Source organism: Gambusia affinis, linkage group LG02 (assembly GCF_019740435.1).
Source record: "Gambusia affinis linkage group LG02, SWU_Gaff_1.0, whole genome shotgun sequence".
In the NCBI taxonomy this organism is placed as follows: domain Eukaryota; kingdom Metazoa; phylum Chordata; class Actinopteri; order Cyprinodontiformes; family Poeciliidae; genus Gambusia; species Gambusia affinis.
Genome location: NC_057869.1, coordinates 21712364 through 21732196, shown reverse-complemented (window position 1 = coordinate 21732196; position 19833 = coordinate 21712364). Strand labels below are relative to the sequence as shown.

Here is a 19833-nt window from a genome sequence, read left to right as displayed (position 1 = left end):
ATCTGAAAATTTCAAATTAGGTCAATCTACTAAGGCAGTAGTTACTTGACTAACTCTTGACAAAAGTCACGACACACAAGTCTGACCTTTTAAATAACATATTAGAGCTTCTGCATATATGTAGACATTTCCTTGCCATTTCCCCTCTTCTTCGCAACTTGTCTTTGCAGCCAGAGTCATAATTAGGTTACAAGCAGAAATAAATTAACTTAGTGTACATTTCACTTAGAGCCTGATACTGACATTTTAAAAAGATACGGTGGCTGTGAGTCTGCAGCTGCACATCCGGTACAGGATGGGATCTTTCTCTGTTGGAGCTTGTTTCAGCCTGATATTTAAACCATGACAACAAGCCTCTAAGGAATCAGTGAAATTTTATTAAAATAGTAATTAAACTTTAAAGAAGCAGGAACTTCAAAGGTTACGAATGGGGGTTTTACATTTGTATTCTGCATGTCAAGTATTTGCTCAAAAATAGAAGAGGGTGGCAGACATTGCAAGTTATAATTGCTCGAGACGCAGGATGAACTCTGAGAAAATGATCTCCCTGTCCTAACTTACACAACTTTACTGGATAAGATTTGAAATCATTCTGGTGTTGGAGTGCATGCCAAGTATCTAAAACTTTTATATTTCTTCATTCATTCTGCACAAGGTCAGCCCTGCCTGTGCGTGAGTTAAGCAGAGGAGGATCTTACTCTACATTCTCTCCCTGGTTCACAGCTGTTTCTGACCAGGATCCATTTCAGCCCAGGCTTTCACACGAGTAAGAAAAGAATATAGGAAGGAATGTTTGACCTTTCTTAGTGCACAGTCTGCAAAGTGATATGTGATTCAAATGTGTCAGGAAGATAAAAAAAAATCAGGAGCTGAAACTGAAGGAAGAGAGCAAATTATGGTCAGACCGAGACTGTAGTGACAGAAAAGACTACTCTTATCGGAGATATCTTGAATTTTTGGCATATTTAAAAGCAAATCCACCCAGGATATCTTTCTTTGATCAAACAATATGCCAATCAATGTCCAAATAACTAATATAAATGGCATTTTGTGCCATAAATGCCAACTCTCTGGCAGTAAAGTATCTGCTGGGTGCATGAAAAATGCATTTAAAACGGTTTTGCAGTAAGAAGGAAAGCTCAGGATCAACTAAGGAAAATCTGTCAGGTTGCCATATGGTGAATTAAAAAATTTACCTTGAACAAACATTTACACATGACTCAAAAGCCTGCAGGGGGAAAGTTCTGGCCCTGAACATATCAAAGTACTTTGTTACCACCTTGTTAAGCAATATAACACAAAATCCCTCAGAGAATTCAGAGATTTGGTTTGACTGAAATCACATTCAAAGCAAATGATAAATGTTTCCTATCTGAATCTTCTCTCACATGTTGCTAAACTTTCAAGTCAGAAATGTCTGATTGGAAGTTCCGATTAGTGTTCAGTGACTGCAGGGTGTGTGGTGCCAATTATCCACTGGGTCATTAGTGCTCTGAGTCCCACTGGCAAAAGGGTTTTAAGGAAATCTGCAAGTGTTTTGATCGAAAGTTGCCGAGGCTTTCTCGCAAAAATACTAAACAAGCGAAGTTCACATTCTCTGCTAGAAAAAGAAATCTGTAATAGAAGGGAATTAACTAGAGAAAGCTGAGCTTTGAAAATAGATGATAAACTATATATCAAAATATTATAAGAAAGTGGTGGGAGAGGGCTGCACAGTGGCGCAGTTGGTAGAGCTGTTGCCTTGAAGCAAGAAGGTCCTGGGTTCGATTCCCGGCTCGGGGTCTTTCTGCATGGAGTTTGCATGTTCTCCTTGTGCATGCGTAGGTTCTCTCCGGGTTCTCCGGCTTCCTCCCACAGTCCAAAAACATGACTGTCAGGTTAATTGGGCTCTCTAAATTCTCCCTAGGTGTGAGAGTGTGTGTGAATGTCTCTGTGTTGCCTTGCAACAGACTGGCGACCTGTCCAGGGTGAACCCCGCCTCTCGCCCAGAACGTAGCTGGGGGTAGGCACCAGAACCCCTCCTGACCCCACCAGAGGACAAGGGTGTTAGAAAATGGATGGATGGATGGATGGATGGATGGAAGTGGTGAGAGACTGTGTTTGAACCTCAACACGTAGTAAACCCTTTTATTTAAAGTTCAATAATGGGTAAAACTACTCAGGAAATTTTAAAAGTCCAATTTTCTTTGTGCTTGGTTGGCAGCAATGTAAAAAGCAGCAGGATTCAACTCAAGTGATAAAAACCCCAGTGATGTTTTTTTTTTCTCTGAGTCAGCTGATTACAGGAAGTGAGGTGGGAAGTGGAGATTAAAAATAAGTATTCATTACTGATACTGTGTCATTTATTTTGTTGTTATTTTGTTTCACTTTAGAAATTGTAAAGAATCTGCATAATTACAGTTCTGGACAAATTAATGGTAATCTTTTTTTTTCTTATTTTTTTTTTTACAGTACCTGTATTGTGCATAAAGAAAGAACGACGAGTCAAGCAGCTCACACAGTCTGAAATGGCCTCTAATTATCGTTTCTCACACAGCTAGTGAGGCAGAGTGAAAAAACCCCTCAATGAGCTTAACAAGTGTAAGATGATTTTTGCTCTTAAAGTAAATCTTTCCCATTTTTATTCTTCTGAGCAAACATTTAGAAAAAGAAGTGTTTTTATGAGTATATCCTAAATGTTAGAAAAAAATTCTCTCTCTAATAGTGTTAACACTGCTTTTGAAAGGTTACACCCTAAGTAAAGTATTTGCCCACTTTCTCAATTCTTGTTTGTAAAAGACATTTAAAAAAGGACCTTTTTTCTTCCCTCTTGGACATGAATTAAGACTGGACATTTTCTGTCTTAGTTCAGTAAGGATGACCAAAATTATTTAGATTTGATATTTCTTTTACATTTTCTTTAAATTAAAATATCTGTATGCATTTCCTTACTTTCTGAGTTTGGAGAAATGCTCCGGTTGTCCTCCCACAACCTTCAGCAATTTTGACTCATTTTTTCTGATCCGCTGCCAATAAGGCCATAGGCCTGAGATCAGGGCTTTGTTGCGTCCTGAAACCAGTGATGTGGTTTTCTTAAACCGCTTTCTAAATAATTTGGTAGCATGCTAAGAGTCATGTCAGTTTTTAAGACCTATTTATGACAAAGCTTTCGTCCTTTGGGTGATGGTTTGAGGTGTTGCTCCGATGTTGTTTCTCAAAGGCTATCTTTTTTGTGAAGCGTTGCCATTTCTCCAGCAATAAACCATCTACAAAGCATGATACTGTCACCCCCGTACTTCATGGCCAGGATGGTATTCACAGACTTTTACAGTTTTCTTCCAAATGTGATGACGGTCATTATGGAAAAATACTTCAACTCTACTGTCATCAGACCACAAAATTTGTCTCCAAATATTACAGTCTTTGTCCTTGAGGGGATTTGGCACTTGTAATCTAATCTTGCTTTTTATGTTGCTTTTGGAGAAATGGCCACTAACCCATGGAGAGGCCCTCTGGCCCTTGCGAGTACAGGGCTCATCTTACTGTGATCATGAATGGCTCTTATCAGCTTCAGCCAGCATCTTCGCAAAGTCTTTTTCCTTTGTTCTGGGACTGTTGTGTACATTTCACACCAGAAGACTTTCATCTCTGGGACACAGAGCCCGTTGTCTTATTGATGAGCATAACAGCTGGATGTTACAATGGCGCTTATTGTTAAGCAGATAAACAGGGCAATTTAAGGCACCTGAGAATTGTACCCAAATATGACCCAGACTTGTTTAGGTCGAAAACTCTCTAGCAGATATCTTACCTTATTTATTATGTTTCCACGGTGACACCCAAAGCAACTGTGTTTGAGGTATTGCTTTAAAAAAAGATCCACTGTTTTACTTTGTCTAAAGTATTACTGTAGAGGCGTTGTAATTTTTAAGCAGGCAGGCTTCTGACATTAAAGGTCAGACAGTTATGTTGAAGAATCTTTATTTTTCTGGCATTGACCAAACATATTTATTTTAATAACTCTAATTGACCTAAAACAGAAAATGTTTAGTCTGATTTAATGTCTCAAAAAAGACAGAAAACATGCAGTAAATGCAAATATCTGGTCACAAAAAGATACAGAAAACATGCAGTAAATGCAAATATCTGGTTTCAACTATTAATATAAAAAAACTGGAAAAAGTTGCAATTTTTAGCTAACATTTTTAGCTCCCTTTTTCTTCTCCTGTCATGTCAGACACTCCAACACCAACAATTTATATTTTCTGCCTCTTACTTGCTAGACCTTGTTTTATTTAGTACATACATAAATTACCTGTTTGACCTTGTTCTTTAATGGACATGAAAGATAAACATATTTGTACTTGTGTTATTCATGAGGTCAATCCAGCAGCTTGGACAAGTCAATAAGTCAATGTGGGAATCAAACCAAGGTGAATGGTGTGATTGACTGCACTGTGTATATGAGGAATCATAAGGCCTTAGGTGTAGACACTTCCCTTAGGCTGTCTTTTCAGTGGGAGATTGAAGAAGATATACCCCCAGTTACTTATACCTGTATTACAACACTGTATCATTTGGCACTTACCTGTAATATAACTAGCTAAAACACCAGCTGGAGCAAATTCAAACTGCCAAAAAGGACGATAAAAATTTAGTGAAATGTTACATTTAGAATCAGGAGCTGTGCTGTGTCTTATATTTCCTTCAGGTGTTCGAGACAAGGGTCATTTGACACTCGACAGTCCCGTCAGAAGATAATAAATATATGTTTTTGCTGAACCTGCGACATGTAGGTATCAAATTACTCGAGCTGGTGATCATAACAAGAGTCTTAATTATTATTCTAGAAGGTGGGAGGAATGGCTTCTTTTAAAAGTGTTCTCTATGTCCTGTGTTCCCAATTACTGAGCAATTATTCCTGCGCTAACACACAAAAAACACCTCAGAGACCTGGCAGGGTTAGAACATTTCCACTTAGTTGGATATATTTTCCGTTATGCAGAAAAGCTCAAGACAGATGTACGCACACTCCCAGTGAGCAAGTAAGAGCAGGTGATGAGTTACTAATGACTCCAGCTGGGCACCAGAGCAAGACACTGTTTCACCACGAAGACAGTTATGTTGTCACTTTTTCTCTCTACATCAGGGTGTCAGACTTTAAACTGAAGTGACAGATCCCTCCTTTGGCTGTTCTCTCCCAGCTAAGGACACTGATGGCTGAATCTGGAGGCAGAAAGGTCAGACCACTAGGCTGGTTGTGCTAATGGACTGCTGACCGGGCACTAAGCCACACTCTCCGGAGAGATTCGCGGCCCAGTTCTCACCTCAGCGGTGTGGCTCCCTTGTCCTTTGCATCGCTTCCATCACCATTTACCAACATTGGTGCTTATTCTCACTTTTGTTTTCTGGCCTTTTGCACGTTGCTCCTTCCCCAGTCACTCGCTGTGTAATCTGTTACGCAGGCTGTTCTCCTGGGAGCACATGAGCTTTAAGTGAAATCTCGATTCAGAACGGTGAGGTTACGGGAGATTTGAAGCTCAACTCTGGATTAAGGGGCGCATGTGAAGGGGCGCATGTGAAGGTCCACCTCAAGATGGCAGTGTTCACCGTGGTAGTCTGCACTCCTCTTCTGCTACACGTCCTGCCTTCCTCAGCAGCAGAAGAAGCAACACATGCAGAGAGCTGCGGCTTCAGTTGAGAGTTATAGGCACTAAACTGAAATTAAGCAACAATCTGAAGGTTGACGGCAATAAATGACGGCTGTATCTCAATGGCTTATTCTAATGTACATTTTTGTTTAATTTTGGTTAACTGCTGTTATTTCTAACATGCCATTTTATTTGTTATTCACTATGTACATCCTATAAAACTTGAAAATCAGTTATTAGCATTATTTCAAAAGCCAAATCACAACAGTCTGAGATCAGCACAAATTACGCATTAGCAGTAAAACTTATTAAAAAAGAAAAAAAAAGAAGACGGACTGCAATATGTCCACAACGCAAAGCGCTCGCACCCTATGTTGCGCACAGCTTTGATGACAGAGGATAACCGTCAAGGTTATTTCTGACGGACAATTGCTGACGGGTGGCTGCAGGGTGCGAAGAGCTGCGCAGCGCAAATATGCACCTCACCGCAAAGATGCTTAGACAACGGATTCTTTGTCTGGAGCACAGTTATGGGAGACTCTCTCACAAAGCTTTTATTCTAAGGTTCAGTTTATTTATTTAAATATTTTGCTGTGCCAAAATTCACCGAGTGTTTTTTTTTTTTTTTTTTCAAAGCTGCTCGCCAATTATTGCAGCTTACCTGACAACAGGCAAACAGGTTGGCGTTTGCGCTTTCATGAGTCACTTTAAAAGGCACCCAGTGAGGTTTGTCTTCATCTACACATAATATAAAAGCGAAAGAATTTACGCTTTTTTAATTTTTTTTATTTAGACGTTATCATCAGTAGAACTGCCAGCTTCATCATTCTCGTCGTCATCCTCATCATCCTCATCATCAACCCCCTCCAGCCTCCGGGTTTTTGGTTAAGCGTCTCCCTGCAGCCTGCAGCATCCTCTCCGAGCGGCTCGCCGCCGACGACCCTCCGGACCGATTTAAGTGACGTGACTGCGGGCCAATCCTGCCGCAGCTCTGGGTTGACAACGCAGCTGAAAGAGATGGGCGGTGTCCAATGACGAGGGTCGACTTGGTTGGAGAGGGGGGAGCAGTGGAGTGGTATACTTCACCACCCCTCCTATGGGTTTACAAAGAGTTAGTGCAAGATATTCTGCTCTGGGAGTGAGACTGCGAGGATAAGCGGCAGTGTGCTCTCGGAGTATCGGTGTATAACACAGTAGAGGCTTTTTATGTTGCTTGACATCTCCGAGTGGGATTGAATCTCAGATTTTGCACCTCTTCTTTTTTTTATAAAAAGAACAAAAAAATATATATTTTTTTCTTTTTTTGCTGTTTTGTGTAAACATTTGTGCAATTATTGAATGGAGCTGCGTGAAGTTGAATCATGACGGGACACGAGTGTCTCCTCCTGCGTTCACCTCATCGGCACCTTCACCTTCACAGGTAGCCGGGTATAAGCAAAGGGGAGGGGAAGCCGGGTTTCTCGGGACGTTTACGGGAGATCACCATTGATTTTTCTTTCGGATCTCTACTTGTGAAAGGCATCACAAAACACTGATCACCTTGCTGGGTATACCGGGGACCGACGCTGATCACCGCAATCCTCGCAGGTCGCGCCGTCATTCCCTGTCCATTCCTGAAGTTAAATTGGGAGAAAGGAACTGCGACACTAGCTATGCAGCCTCACATTAACCCCAGTTTTTGCGCTTTGCAGCTTTTACATCAAACCTATTCATCTGTCTGATTACTCCGACAGGGGCTTTTTTCCCCCCCCTCTCTCTCTCTCTCTTCTGGAACAAAACGCCACAGAGGCAGAGAGGGATCTCTTTACCTGAATAAACTCGCATACGGCATCAAGGGATGAGAAGACTATGAGCTGACACACTCCAGTTTTTCTTCTTTGCTGCAACGGATTTGGGGTATGTATGTAGGATAAGAATAGGTCTCAGATGCCCGCTGAATTCAACATCTGACTAAGCTTACTTTGTAGGCTTCATTCATGCGCATTCATTCGTTTAGGAGCCCACACACAGCTTAAGCTCTTTAACTTTGCCAATTTAAGTGAGAAATTATTAAGACTGTGTAATGTGTTGTGAAGTTTTCCAGCCTTAGGGGTGAAAGATTCTTGGTGAGCATGAAATTAGGAGGAATTGCAAAGGGGATAAAAAAAAAAAAAAACATATACTGCTGCAGTTTAGAATTTGCTGATTTTTGTGAATGTTTAAATGATGTTTGCAGAACTTTTGCAGTTGGATTTAATATTACGCACTCAGAAAAGGCAACAGTGAGGAAAGCACTTTTATTTTAGAAAAGTGGTTGTAGAATAAACATCATTACTGTGCATGCTAAAGAAAGTTTACTGAAGAGAAACTGTCTCATGTATTCATAGGTATTTTCTTGGAAGATTACTGTCATCGTGGTCAACGCTGCACAGAAGTGAATAATTAAACTACAAAGCCTGAAGACAAATTAACATTGCTATGGATCTGAAAGACTATTACCTGTTGGCTGCTCTGCTTGCCTGCATATGGCTTGATCCTTCAATAGCTCAAGAATTAATTTATCCCATCAGGGAGGAATTGCAAGAAAATGTCCTTATTGGAAATATACCAAAGGACTTAAACATTTCCCATACAAATGCTGCTACTGGAGCAAGTGCAAATCTTGTGTACCGGCTGGTCTCCAAAGCTGGAGACAACCCACTGGTCCGTGTTCTGAGCAGTACTGGAGAGATATTCACAACATCAAACCGAATCGACAGAGAGAAGTTGTGCCCCGGTCCCTCATTTGAGGACAGCGAGTGCTCTTTTGAAATTGAAGTGGTTATCCTGCCTAATGATTATTTCAGGCTGATTAAGATCAAAATAATCGTCAAAGACACAAATGATAATGCCCCCATGTTCCCGTCCCCTGTGATCAACATCTCTATCCCAGAGAACACTCTCATTAACAGCCGCTTTGCTATTCCTTCTGCCACTGACCCAGACACTGGCCCCAACAGTGTCCACAAATACGAGCTGATCAATGGGCAAAGTGCCTTCGGTTTAGACATTGTGGAGACGCCTGAGGGGGAGAAGTGGCCCCAGCTTATTGTGCAGCAGAATCTTGACCGGGAGCAGAAGGATACTTATGTGATGAAGATTAAAGTGGAGGATGGTGGCAGTCCACAGAAATCCAGCACTGCCATTCTTCAGGTGACTGTAACAGATGTCAATGATAACAAGCCAGTGTTCAAAGAGAGTCAGATAGAGGTGCATATACCCGAGAACTCCCCTATTGGCACATCTGTGGTGCAACTCCAGGCTACGGATGCAGACATTGGGGCAAATGCAGACATACATTACGTATTTGGAACTCAAGTGTCTCCTGCGACTAAAAGACTTTTTGCATTAAATACAACATCTGGCCTAATTACAGTACAGAGACCTTTGGACCGGGAGGAAACTGCTATTCACAAGCTCTCTGTTTTAGCCAGCGACGGCAGCTCAAGTCCAGCCAGAGCTACTGTTACTATAAATGTGACTGATGTTAATGACAATCCACCTAACATAGACCTGAGATACATAATCAGTCCAATTAACGGGACTGTTTTCCTCTCAGAGAAGGATCCCATCAATACTAAGATCGCTCTCATCACAGTTTCAGACAGAGACACTGACATAAATGGCAAGGTCATTTGTTTTATAGAAAAGGATGTACCTTTCCATCTGAAAGCTGTGTACGACAACCAGTATCTGTTGGAAACATCTGCTCTGCTTGACTACGAGGGGACGAAGGAATACAACTTTAAAATTGTTGCTTCAGATTCTGGAAAACCGAGTTTGAATCAGACAGCCTTGGTGAGAGTGAGGCTAGAGGATGAGAATGACAACCCACCTATTTTTACTCAGCCAGTCATCGAGCTGCCCGTCATGGAAAACAACAAGCGCGACCTGTTCCTCACCACCCTTACCGCTACAGATGAGGACAGTGGGAAGAATGCAGAGATAGTGTATCAGCTGGGACCGAATGCATCATTTTTTGATCTGGACCGTAAAACTGGGGTCCTGACTGCATCTAGGGTTTTTGATAGGGAGGATCAGGATAGATTTCTCTTCACTGTAACGGCAAGAGATAACGGAACTCCCCCTTTGCAAACACAGGCAACTGTTATTGTGACTGTGTTGGATGAGAATGATAACAATCCTAAGTTCACACATAACCACTTTCAGTTCTTTGTGTCAGAGAATCTGCCTAAATACAGCACTGTGGGGGTGATAACTGTGACAGACTCGGATGCAGGAGAAAATGCTGCTGTCTCTCTTTCTATTCTGAATGACAATGAGAACTTTATACTAGATCCATACTCTGGGGTGATAAAATCTAATGTGTCTTTTGACAGGGAGCAACAGAGCTCCTATACGTTTGATGTTAAGGCTGTGGACAGTGGCAGGCCTCCTTGCTCCTCAGTCGCAAAGGTGACCATCAATGTCATTGATGTTAACGACAACACACCAATTGTCATCTATCCTCCCTCTAACACATCTTTCAAGCTTGTCCCTCTGTCCTCGATCCCGGGATCTGTGGTAGCTGAGGTGTTTGCTGTTGATGGTGACACAGGGATGAATGCTGAACTGAAATACACTATTGTGAGTGGGAATAACAAGGGTTTATTCAGAATCGACCCTGTCACTGGAAACATTACGCTGGAAGAAAAGCCTGCAATAACTGACATAGGCTTACACAGATTAGTGGTCAATATCAGTGACCTAGGATATCCCAAATCACTCCATACCCTGGTGCTTGTATTTTTGTATGTCAATGACACTGTGGGTAACGCAACACTCATTTATGATCTCATCCGGCGCACCATGGAGACCCCAATAGACAGAAACATTGGTGAAAGTAGCGAAACTTATCAAAATGGTGACTACTTAACCATAATGATAGCCTTTGTTACTGGCGCATTGGTGGTGATCATTGTCATCTTTGTGACTGTGCTGCTGCGCTGTCGCCATGCATCCAGATTTAAAGCCGCACAGAGGAAAAAACAAGGGGCTGAGTGGATGTCACCCAACACAGAAAACAAGCAGAACAAAAAGAAAAAGCGCAAGAAAAGAAAGTCCCCCAAAAGCTCTTTACTCAACTTTGTCACCATCGAGGGGAACAAACCAGATGATCCTGCCCATGAACCAATTAACGGAACCATCAGTCTGCCCACTGAGCTGGAAGAACAAGGGATTGGACGCTTTGATTGGAATGCCACACCTACTTCCACCTTCAAACCAAGCAGTCCCGACCTGGCTCGGCACTACAAGTCAGCCTCACCACAGTCGGCCTTTCACCTTAAGGCCGACACACCTGTCTCAGTCAAGAAACATCATGTGATCCAGGAACTCCCATTGGATAACACATTTGTTGGGGGCTGTGACACCCTTTCCAAGAGATCCTCCACGAGCTCCGACCACTTCAGTGCCTCAGAGAGCAGCTCCCAAGGAGGGTTCAAAACGAAGGGGCCCATGCACACCAGACAGCAGGTAAAGGAGCACTTTTACTGGTCTATAAGTACTGCCTATAACTGCCCTGTTCCACAGTGCTGAAGTGCCAGTCTAGATTAGGGACCCACTATAGGGTAGTCTGGGGAAAGAGAAAAACAGTAATGGAGAGTTATAACTACAACAAATTCCTCTGTGTCTCAACCTAAATTAAAAAAGAAAGATAGAAACAAAGAAAGAGAGAAGGAAAGACTACCTGCTAATTAATGGAGTTGATCATGGACTCAGAATTGTAATTTGGGGATGATAATTATCAACATGTTTTATTATTAAAACTACTGAATTAATATTTAAGAAAATGCAAGTGGGTAAGCAAATTTCTTGCCTTACGTTTTTTCTTCAGCACCCAGTTTAGGAAACTGGCAAACTGTATCTACACAACAATAATTGTGATTCAATGTTCTTTGTGAAAGAAACATTTTTTTCTTGCCTATCTACTCAGATAACGGTCATCATCACAGCAAAAATGCTGCCAACGTGAAAAAAAGCAGACTTTTCACCTCTCTTCTCATAACAGTGTTTTCATGTTTTTTGTTTGTTTCTTTATTTTAATGTGTATTGTAATTTCACTAAAGAATTTGTAACCTTTTCAACACCTGCTGCTGCAACAATAGTCAATAGTTAGACTGCTACAGTGGTATTGTGAATGTCACTGTAAGCTTTGCCTCATCATCAATGCTTGAATTAAATGCCTCCTCTCAAATCACACTAGCGAACTGAGTAAAGCTCGTCTGGAACTTGATACACATCCAATTCAAAAAGGATTAGCCAATAATGAGCCTCAAATTTCAACGTAATCCATGCTGCTTTTTATCAAAGCCTTATTAATTTTTCTGCTAATAAAGCAGCACTACACAACACACAGTTCTAATCTAATGGAACACACGTGGACAAAAACAGGAAAGAGAGAAACCGCAGGGAGAGAAGTGGAAGGCTGTGAGATCAGAGTCTGTAGGTCAGGCTTGACATGTGGTGGTACTGAACCTTTAGGTGGCACTGTTGCGCTACATGGCACAGCCTGGCACTATGCCAACTTGCAGTGGAATGCAAGAGAGGACAAGACAGGAATGAAACCTATGTTAGAGTTCTTAGTGAAATACTCTCACCTAATGATGCAGAGGCTGAACAGGGGAAGATTGATAATGGCAGTTGTAGATCCGAGTGATAAGATCTATCCGGAGGAGAGAGTGGAATTACAGCGATGACACTGTGCAACTCCTGTGGATGCATACCTCCGGGTCACTGCATCTGGGATGCATTTAATGTGCTTCTGTGTGAGAGGTAGCAGTCAAAAGAGGCATTCATTGTGGCGTCACTCACCAGTTGATGGTGGTGTGCAGTTTGCGATGTGAGAGAGATGTGAGAAGAGACGATAAAATAGGTGATGGTGGTTGAGCCTGGGGGGGTGTTGAGGGCTGGAGTGCTCTATTCCAGCCCTCGAAGGGGACGTATGAGATATAACACTATACTGTAAGCACAACTTCATTGATCTGCTCAGTCATCCCACAATTCCATACGAGATTTACTGCAATCAATAATTCTAACAAATGATTCAAAGAAGCACACAAACTGAGCCAATGTGTTCTCTATAGTGCCACTTACAATATACCTTTTTTGTTCGCTGAGCTTCGTGAAGTTTGATTCATGTCTCTAGAAGTGCTTGTGTACGACATAAATGGAACCTTTACAAACAACATAAATGGAACCTATACAAATCTTTACGCAGTTCAGTTGCCAATAAATCTTACTTCCGTGCCAACACCAATTGTAACAGCGTGAACTTGGTGATACAATCTAATTGTTTTATAGCCTGCGAAAACTACAGTAATGGTCAATAATGTAAAAGAGGTTGTGCATAATTCCACAATCCACATTAATTCATACATGACCTAATGTTGTGAAATAACTTTAAGAAATCAACTGATCATCTAATGGATGACAAGAAAATGTAACATTTTCAGTGCTTTCTCTGAATCTTTTCAGCTTCATCAAACATTCATTGAGGTCTTGTTTTAATAAGCTCAGTCAATGTAAAGACATTCTTTTTTAACATGAAATTGTTGATATGATAAAACATTTAGTTTTCTTTTTCTAAACTCATGAGTGCAGTTTTATCTAGATGGTAAATGTAACCATTTAAGATAAAAAAAATAGAGGAGTTACCTCATAATACAAATTATCTTAACAGATTTTATTCTGTGTTATTAGGGAAACTTGTGATAAGCATAGCAGAAATGTAATACTTAAGACTTGAAGTACACAGTGCCAGACTGTTTAACCAAATTCAAGTCTTGTATTTCAATTTTTAAAAATCTAATAAAACACACTCGGGTGTAGTGCATGGTTGCTGTTTAAAGATTTAGCAACCTTAAAAATATGTATTTTATAAACACTTCACCTAGAAACCCGTCATTTTGTATCATTTTGTTTTGTAAAGGTCTGCAACTTTACCCAGCAAGAAGTTCTCAATAAACAACTGACCTGCTCAGATCACAGAGACAGTGAGCTGCAGAAACCAAAACAGCCTCCTATTTCATTTTCTTACATTTAAGCGTCAGAGTAAATGTGGAAAACACTTAAACAGTTTGCGAAATCCCAATTTTCACAAAAGATTGCAGTTTCTTTTGGGTTTTTTTGTTCAATTTAATATTACCAAAATTTTCAGCATCGCCAAAATCGTAAGAGGTCACGGATAATTTCATCATGTCTTCACTTTGGCAGATTGTCAACATGTTCAAATCCTGCACACTCTAATACTGTCATGTCTCATTCCTTTTGTTCATCTAGAGTTGCGTTACATTAATTCAAAAACGCAGTGCAGACCCAGAGCCACTGTAGGGTCTTTTCTGAGGGATATTAAAAAAATTGCTACTATTTCAGTTATCTATTTAATAGCTTCCCAACAAACATTTTTCTTGTTTTCTATTTCTTTTTGATTTGTTGGATTCAGGGCAATATTTTTTTTTTTTCAAATGTCCACATTGGAATGATATGTCTCAGACATCGATGTTTAATGAATGAGGTGCTGCTCTCTGCATTAGTGAAAGGCTGAATACCTCAGCGCTAACTGAAACACAAAACAGCACTGCAGGATTAATCAGATGGATGCCTCGCACATAAAAGTAAATGAATCAAATTAAAAATCCATCTTTATATTGCCGTCCACAATCTCCTGAGACTATTTGGTTTCTGATATGGAGTTTGTCATAGTTACTTTAAAAAATCCTCTTCTTACTGGAGCTCACAATCAAGTTAAAATAACAGACCTGGCAATCTAACATTAAAGTATTGCAATATGGTAAAAAAATATATATATTAATCTAGTTTTTTTATCCTTATCTTGAATATTTTGTACACTGCCAACCATCTGTACTGATATTTGTATGTCATTACCACACACAATTACCACGCAAAGTGCAACGCATTAATTTCTGACATTTCTATCAGCATATTGAATAAAAAAACAGAAAGAAGATTAGCACAAGGTCTCTTTAAAAGCAAGAATGAAAATAACACCAATTACATTTGAGAGAAACCTTAAGCAGACAGTAAATCCAGAAAGCAATATCATTGGATTATCATATCATATTCCATGCAGAGTAAGTGGGCTTCAGGGGAGGAAAAAAGAAGATAAGAATGGCAATATTGAAGATTTCTTATATACAAATAGATAATAAACTGTGTCAATATGTCTTAAAGTTATTACTAGTTACTCTTTTGGTTGAAAAATTGGAGTTGATGTAATATACTGAAATTGAAGTCAGTAGGGTGCAATTTGTTTCATGCTTTCCATCACAGAGGTGAAAGATAGAATGATGAAATTTAGCATTTACTTTTCTTTAAGAAACTAACAACAAACATCCATTGTCACCTGAAGTTAACAGGAAATAACCTTTTCCCTAAGAATTAAAAAGCCATTTTCTTTCAGTTTTCAACAGTCACTTCTGTGCAGCATCAGTGCCAATCAATAACAATGAAAACTGATGGAGAAAAAGGGAGCAGGGATAAAAGACATGGAAAGCAACAGCAAATCCTGACCTTCGTTTCTTGGAGCATAGAGCATGGAGCATGTAGGGAATCATAATAACAGACATTTACAGCTGTGCTATCACAGACAAATGCCTTGTGGTATAAGGTTTATACCATGCCCAAACTCTGATAGCAGTGGAAGCAATCTTGGCCTACCCATTCTTTTTTCTTGCTTATTATTTACCCTCTAGGGACCCACATTAGTGCAAACAGCACTGGAGTAAAAAAAAAAAAAAAAAAAAAGGAAGCTTAAAAAAACTGTCCTAGTTTCACAAGGCATCACAAGCATCTAAGAAACCAAATATAATCATCACCATCAGTCTTCCTCTCATCCTGTCAGTAGTCTTAGGCATAGCTATGGTTCACTATCATAGCATGAGCCCAGTGGCTATGCATTAACTATGTGCTCTGCATCAGGGCCCTGCACCAGGGCTCATGTTATCATGGTTGAGTGGGGGTTGTGGGGTTTGGAAGTAACATTGTAAAAATTAAAAATCAAATAGATACATGCGTAGATTTTCACAAACACCAAACATGTTTTATCTCCTCTGCTTTTTGCAGCATGAGATCTGTGTGAGGAGGCAAAAATAATTATCAGGTATAACTTTGTCCTTAAAACCCATATGTTAAAGTCTTAATCTTTTTTAAGGGTGTGTTTAATTTCTGCTACACGGCAGAGGAGAGGTAGTGCTTGCCTTTTATTTTACTTGCACTTCTGCAACGTATTTCTTTACATCACAAATCATGCCTTAGCTTTGGGGACAGAGACCATAAAATCTCTCTTTTTAGGAATCTCTCTTTTTCATTCCTAAAATGTACATTTCTTCTGACTTGCCAGGGCTTGTGTATCATCTTTTGCTCTATGGCGACCACTATACCAAAAGCAGATGTATGTTGCACTATAAGTAACAAATAATGAGCAGGCTATTAACTTTTATACTTGATGGAGTACGCAGATTAAAGCATGGAGTGTTATAAAATCCTGCGAGAGAGAAACATGACTGCTTAGCTCAGTAATTCTGCTGTTGTCTTGTCGGTACATTTAATGAATGGACATTCAATGCAAACAGGAGTTTATACAGACCATTGTAATTATGGAGCCTTGGGGGAGTCGTCCTTCTTGTGCAGGTTCATTTGCCACATTAATAAGGGGATTAGTAGTATGTACGGGGGCTGATGGCAGCAGGAGAAGTTTGAGAAGATTAATGAACTATGACAATGTTGCACCTGAGGGGAAAAGTCTGTTGCTATATCTTCTGGGTTGTGCTGACACAGAGTTTGGCGGTGGAAGATGGAGAGAGAGGCCAGTGATTGTTGTCGACTGTGATCATACATCCTTCTCCCCAGCTATCCTGTCACTTAATCAGGATACTCTGTTTGTGATCTCTAATGCTTTACTTGCCCCTGATACTTCTGATTAATGATGTTCTAGTGGGTTTCAAACCTTCAAAACAACAACCCACGTGTAAAATACCAGGTGTTTTTGTGGATATGAGTTAGTAACAACACCGGGTGAATAAATATCAAGACTTTAATCAAGCAAATTTGTGATCTGTTTAGAGCCTGTTGCCAACAGGAGTTTAATTATTTAGCAAACTACAGGTAGCTGCAAAAAACAAACAAACAAACAAAAGAACAGACTGAGTACCTTGCTCTCTTATTGCATAAAATGTAGCATATCTCTAAGACAAATGTGGCTATCCTTAAACAGTAAGCCAATAAGTCTGCGAAAAGTTTTTTTTCATCAAAGCCTCAAATCACCAGAGTAGGATTTTCAAGACCCTTTGCCGCAGAGAAATTGTATTTCTTTTAAGAACCTTGTCAGGCACTCTTTGTCTAGGTGGGTAAAAGGAAATGAAATGGATGGCAAGTTTTACTAAGGTAGCAGATGTGAGTAGAAATATCTCAGAAGACTTTTGCCCAAGGGTGATAATGTTTTGTCTGCACAAAACACCAAAAATAAATCAAAATTCCCTGTTGGTGCACTGTTTGAACTACAAAGTTCATTTATGTAGTATGTTTATCTTTTTTATTCTGTTAAAATTATATATTTATATATTTATGTATCATATTTATGTATTTATAATCTTTCTGTTGTTTTTTTTCTGTGTGTGTTTTTTTTTTCAACCTTGGGCAATATTTAGATAAAACACAGACAATGGCAAATTACCAGGAATTACATTTAATTTCTTTTTTTTCACTTTTTTATTTACGTGGCATTTGTGTTTCTAATAGTTTTTTTTTTCTTAACACATGATGACAAATCTTTTCTCATTGCACAGTTTTTCTCCTCCAAGACACATGTTCTACTAAGTTTTCATACTGACAAATGTTGCACCATACTGAATAGTCTTATGTGTGTTTGTGCACATTATTATTATTTTTTTCTCTTTCTGGTTTTGTTGATTGTCCATCATTCTTGGCTGGCAACCCATTTATCTCAAGTTCATCATTCACTTGTGCTTTGTGATATTGCTGCACAAAAAGTCTGTGTGGCTTTTGTGAGGCTGTCATTACTTAATTCAACTTCATGTTTTCGCCAATCTGCAAACTGCATTTCCCTTTTTTTTCTGAAGCAATCAATCAAGCTGACATACTAACCTCGTAAATTTTCTGCATGACAAGAAAAACAAAAACTGCTGCTTAAGACATGTACAGTGTGGTATTAACATCTTATTTGAATTCTCTTTAAATACCAATAAAAAAATAAATAAGAGTAGAGGGTGGAAGAAAATGTTTCTTGACTGCTTGCTTGTCTGCAAAAAAATAAAAAAAGTTTTGTAAAAAAAAAAAAGAAAAAAAGAAAAAAAAATGAACTTTTGATGCTACTTCATTGTTTGAATGCCCTCGACGACCCATTTCTTCTTTCCACTCCTCACTTGGTCCCTCCACCCACCCTTTTTCTTCCCCATCTCCAGCCCTAACCTTTCACCCACGCTCCTATCTGGGTCAATGCCATTACATGCAATGTTAAATCGCCAACAATGGGGGTGTTTTCACCTTTGCGTTGTGATCATTAGTAATAGATGAGGGTGGTTTGTTTTCAGGACATGGGCCGACTTCGTTCCTGTTTTTTCTGTTCTCTGTTTATCATTAGAGGAGCAGCAGTGCCTGGGCATTGCGGTGCTGTGCGTCCTGACATGACAAACCCCAAAGGGATACCCTGTCAGCTGGGTTGTCATGTCAAGTAACTCACAGTCACAAGCTGTCACAGAGGTGTGCCAGTGTCCAGCCTAATAGTCATGATAATGGCATTGCCAGCCAACTTCTTTTCCTACCCCATCCTTCCACACCCCCATTTTGTTTTTGTTTTTTTACACTGGACATTAAATGTGACTGCCATTGACTGCTTTGCCATCGGGCCTCATAGCTCATAAAGAATCGGGTCTGTAACTCTCATCAATGTAAATCTTTCTTGTATATATAATGTTTCATTTAAACTGAACTCCTGGTAATCTTGCCTAATGTGCTGTGTTAAACAATAATGGGCTTGTAATTAATATTGATGATTTTATTTTGGTATTAGTCATTTGCCTTGCCTTTCCTTTTACTTTTGACGTTTACCCTTTATGGGTATGCATCAATTACATCTGGAATCAACTCTTACAGTTTCTAAGTACACTGCAACTCCTTTTTCTGTTAACAAAAGCTTTACCTGAACAGTGCTATTTTACCTTTATAATTTCATAATAAATGTTTCAAAGAGACCATTTCTCACTTGTTTCGACTTTGTCTGTTTGTTCTCTATTTCTGTGATGTTAAGAAGTTTCTGTAGTATCTAGGCTGCCATTTGTGCATCCCTTGGCATTTGCCTGCAAAAGAAGAACAGTAGCTGATTAGACTGCCAAGTGGTATATCTGGAGAGGGAGAGGTTTTGGTTTGACTTATCTGCATTTTTGAAAATGACTCAAAGAGAAACTGATGCGCAAGCAACATAATAACAAACTAACAATAAATTTCAATAGTGTTTGCTGGCACACTAAGTGTTGAGCTTTGCTGACCCAAATTCATGAATGTCAGTGGGATCAAGTTGGCAGTTGTTAAAAACTTCTGATGCTGAGGGTTTTATTCAAAGTTGGGGGTTGGGGTGAGTTATCTCAGAAACAAAAGACTTGCTGAGATTTTGTAGCATTTATGAACTTTTACTTTCATCCATATGCATAACGGCAATAATTCTTTGTGCTAAACAGTTTATTGGTTCTTTTAAAAAATACCTTCAAATCCCAAATCAAAGATGTTATTCCTCTCCTTTTTTATTACTTAATGGAATCCCAATAAAGTGCATTTGCTTGATTTCATTTGCTTAAATTTGGCACAATTTACATCCTTACAACAAGATGTAGAAAACAAAAAAAGACAAAACTATTAGTACAGATGACTTATGAACACAAGCTGTTGTAATTTTGCCAAAGGATAAAAATTAAATTGGATGCTCACTGAATGATTCTTGGCAGTTAGTTAAGTGGACAGTTTGTGTGTGTCTTCACACGCAGACTCAGACACGTTATATGTTTGGGTTATGTTTTTACTATTTTCTTTGCTTAATGATGCTAAGAGGGATTTGTTTTGACAGGTGAGATGAGATTGTGTACTTAAGGCACACGGAGACCTTGAACAAATTAAAATTCCTCATGATTTGACTCAGGTGACACAGGAAACAACT

General features: G+C 39.6%; 1 protein-coding gene across 5 annotated transcripts in view; it reads left to right on the top strand.

The window, feature by feature from the left end:
• Window positions 1–6783: 6783 nt before the first annotated feature.
• LOC122846452 (protocadherin-9) overlaps window positions 6784–19833 on the top strand; it is a 185208-nt gene continuing 172158 nt past the window's right edge. For all 5 annotated transcript variants that reach the window (XM_044143445.1, XM_044143438.1, XM_044143451.1 and 2 more), the window contains exons 1-2: window positions 6784–7526; window positions 7997–11123. In XM_044143445.1, the coding sequence (XP_043999380.1) occupies window positions 8088–11123 (3036 nt within the window). In that variant the 5' untranslated portion in view covers window positions 6784–7526; window positions 7997–8087. The remainder of the gene's footprint in view (window positions 7527–7996; window positions 11124–19833) is intronic.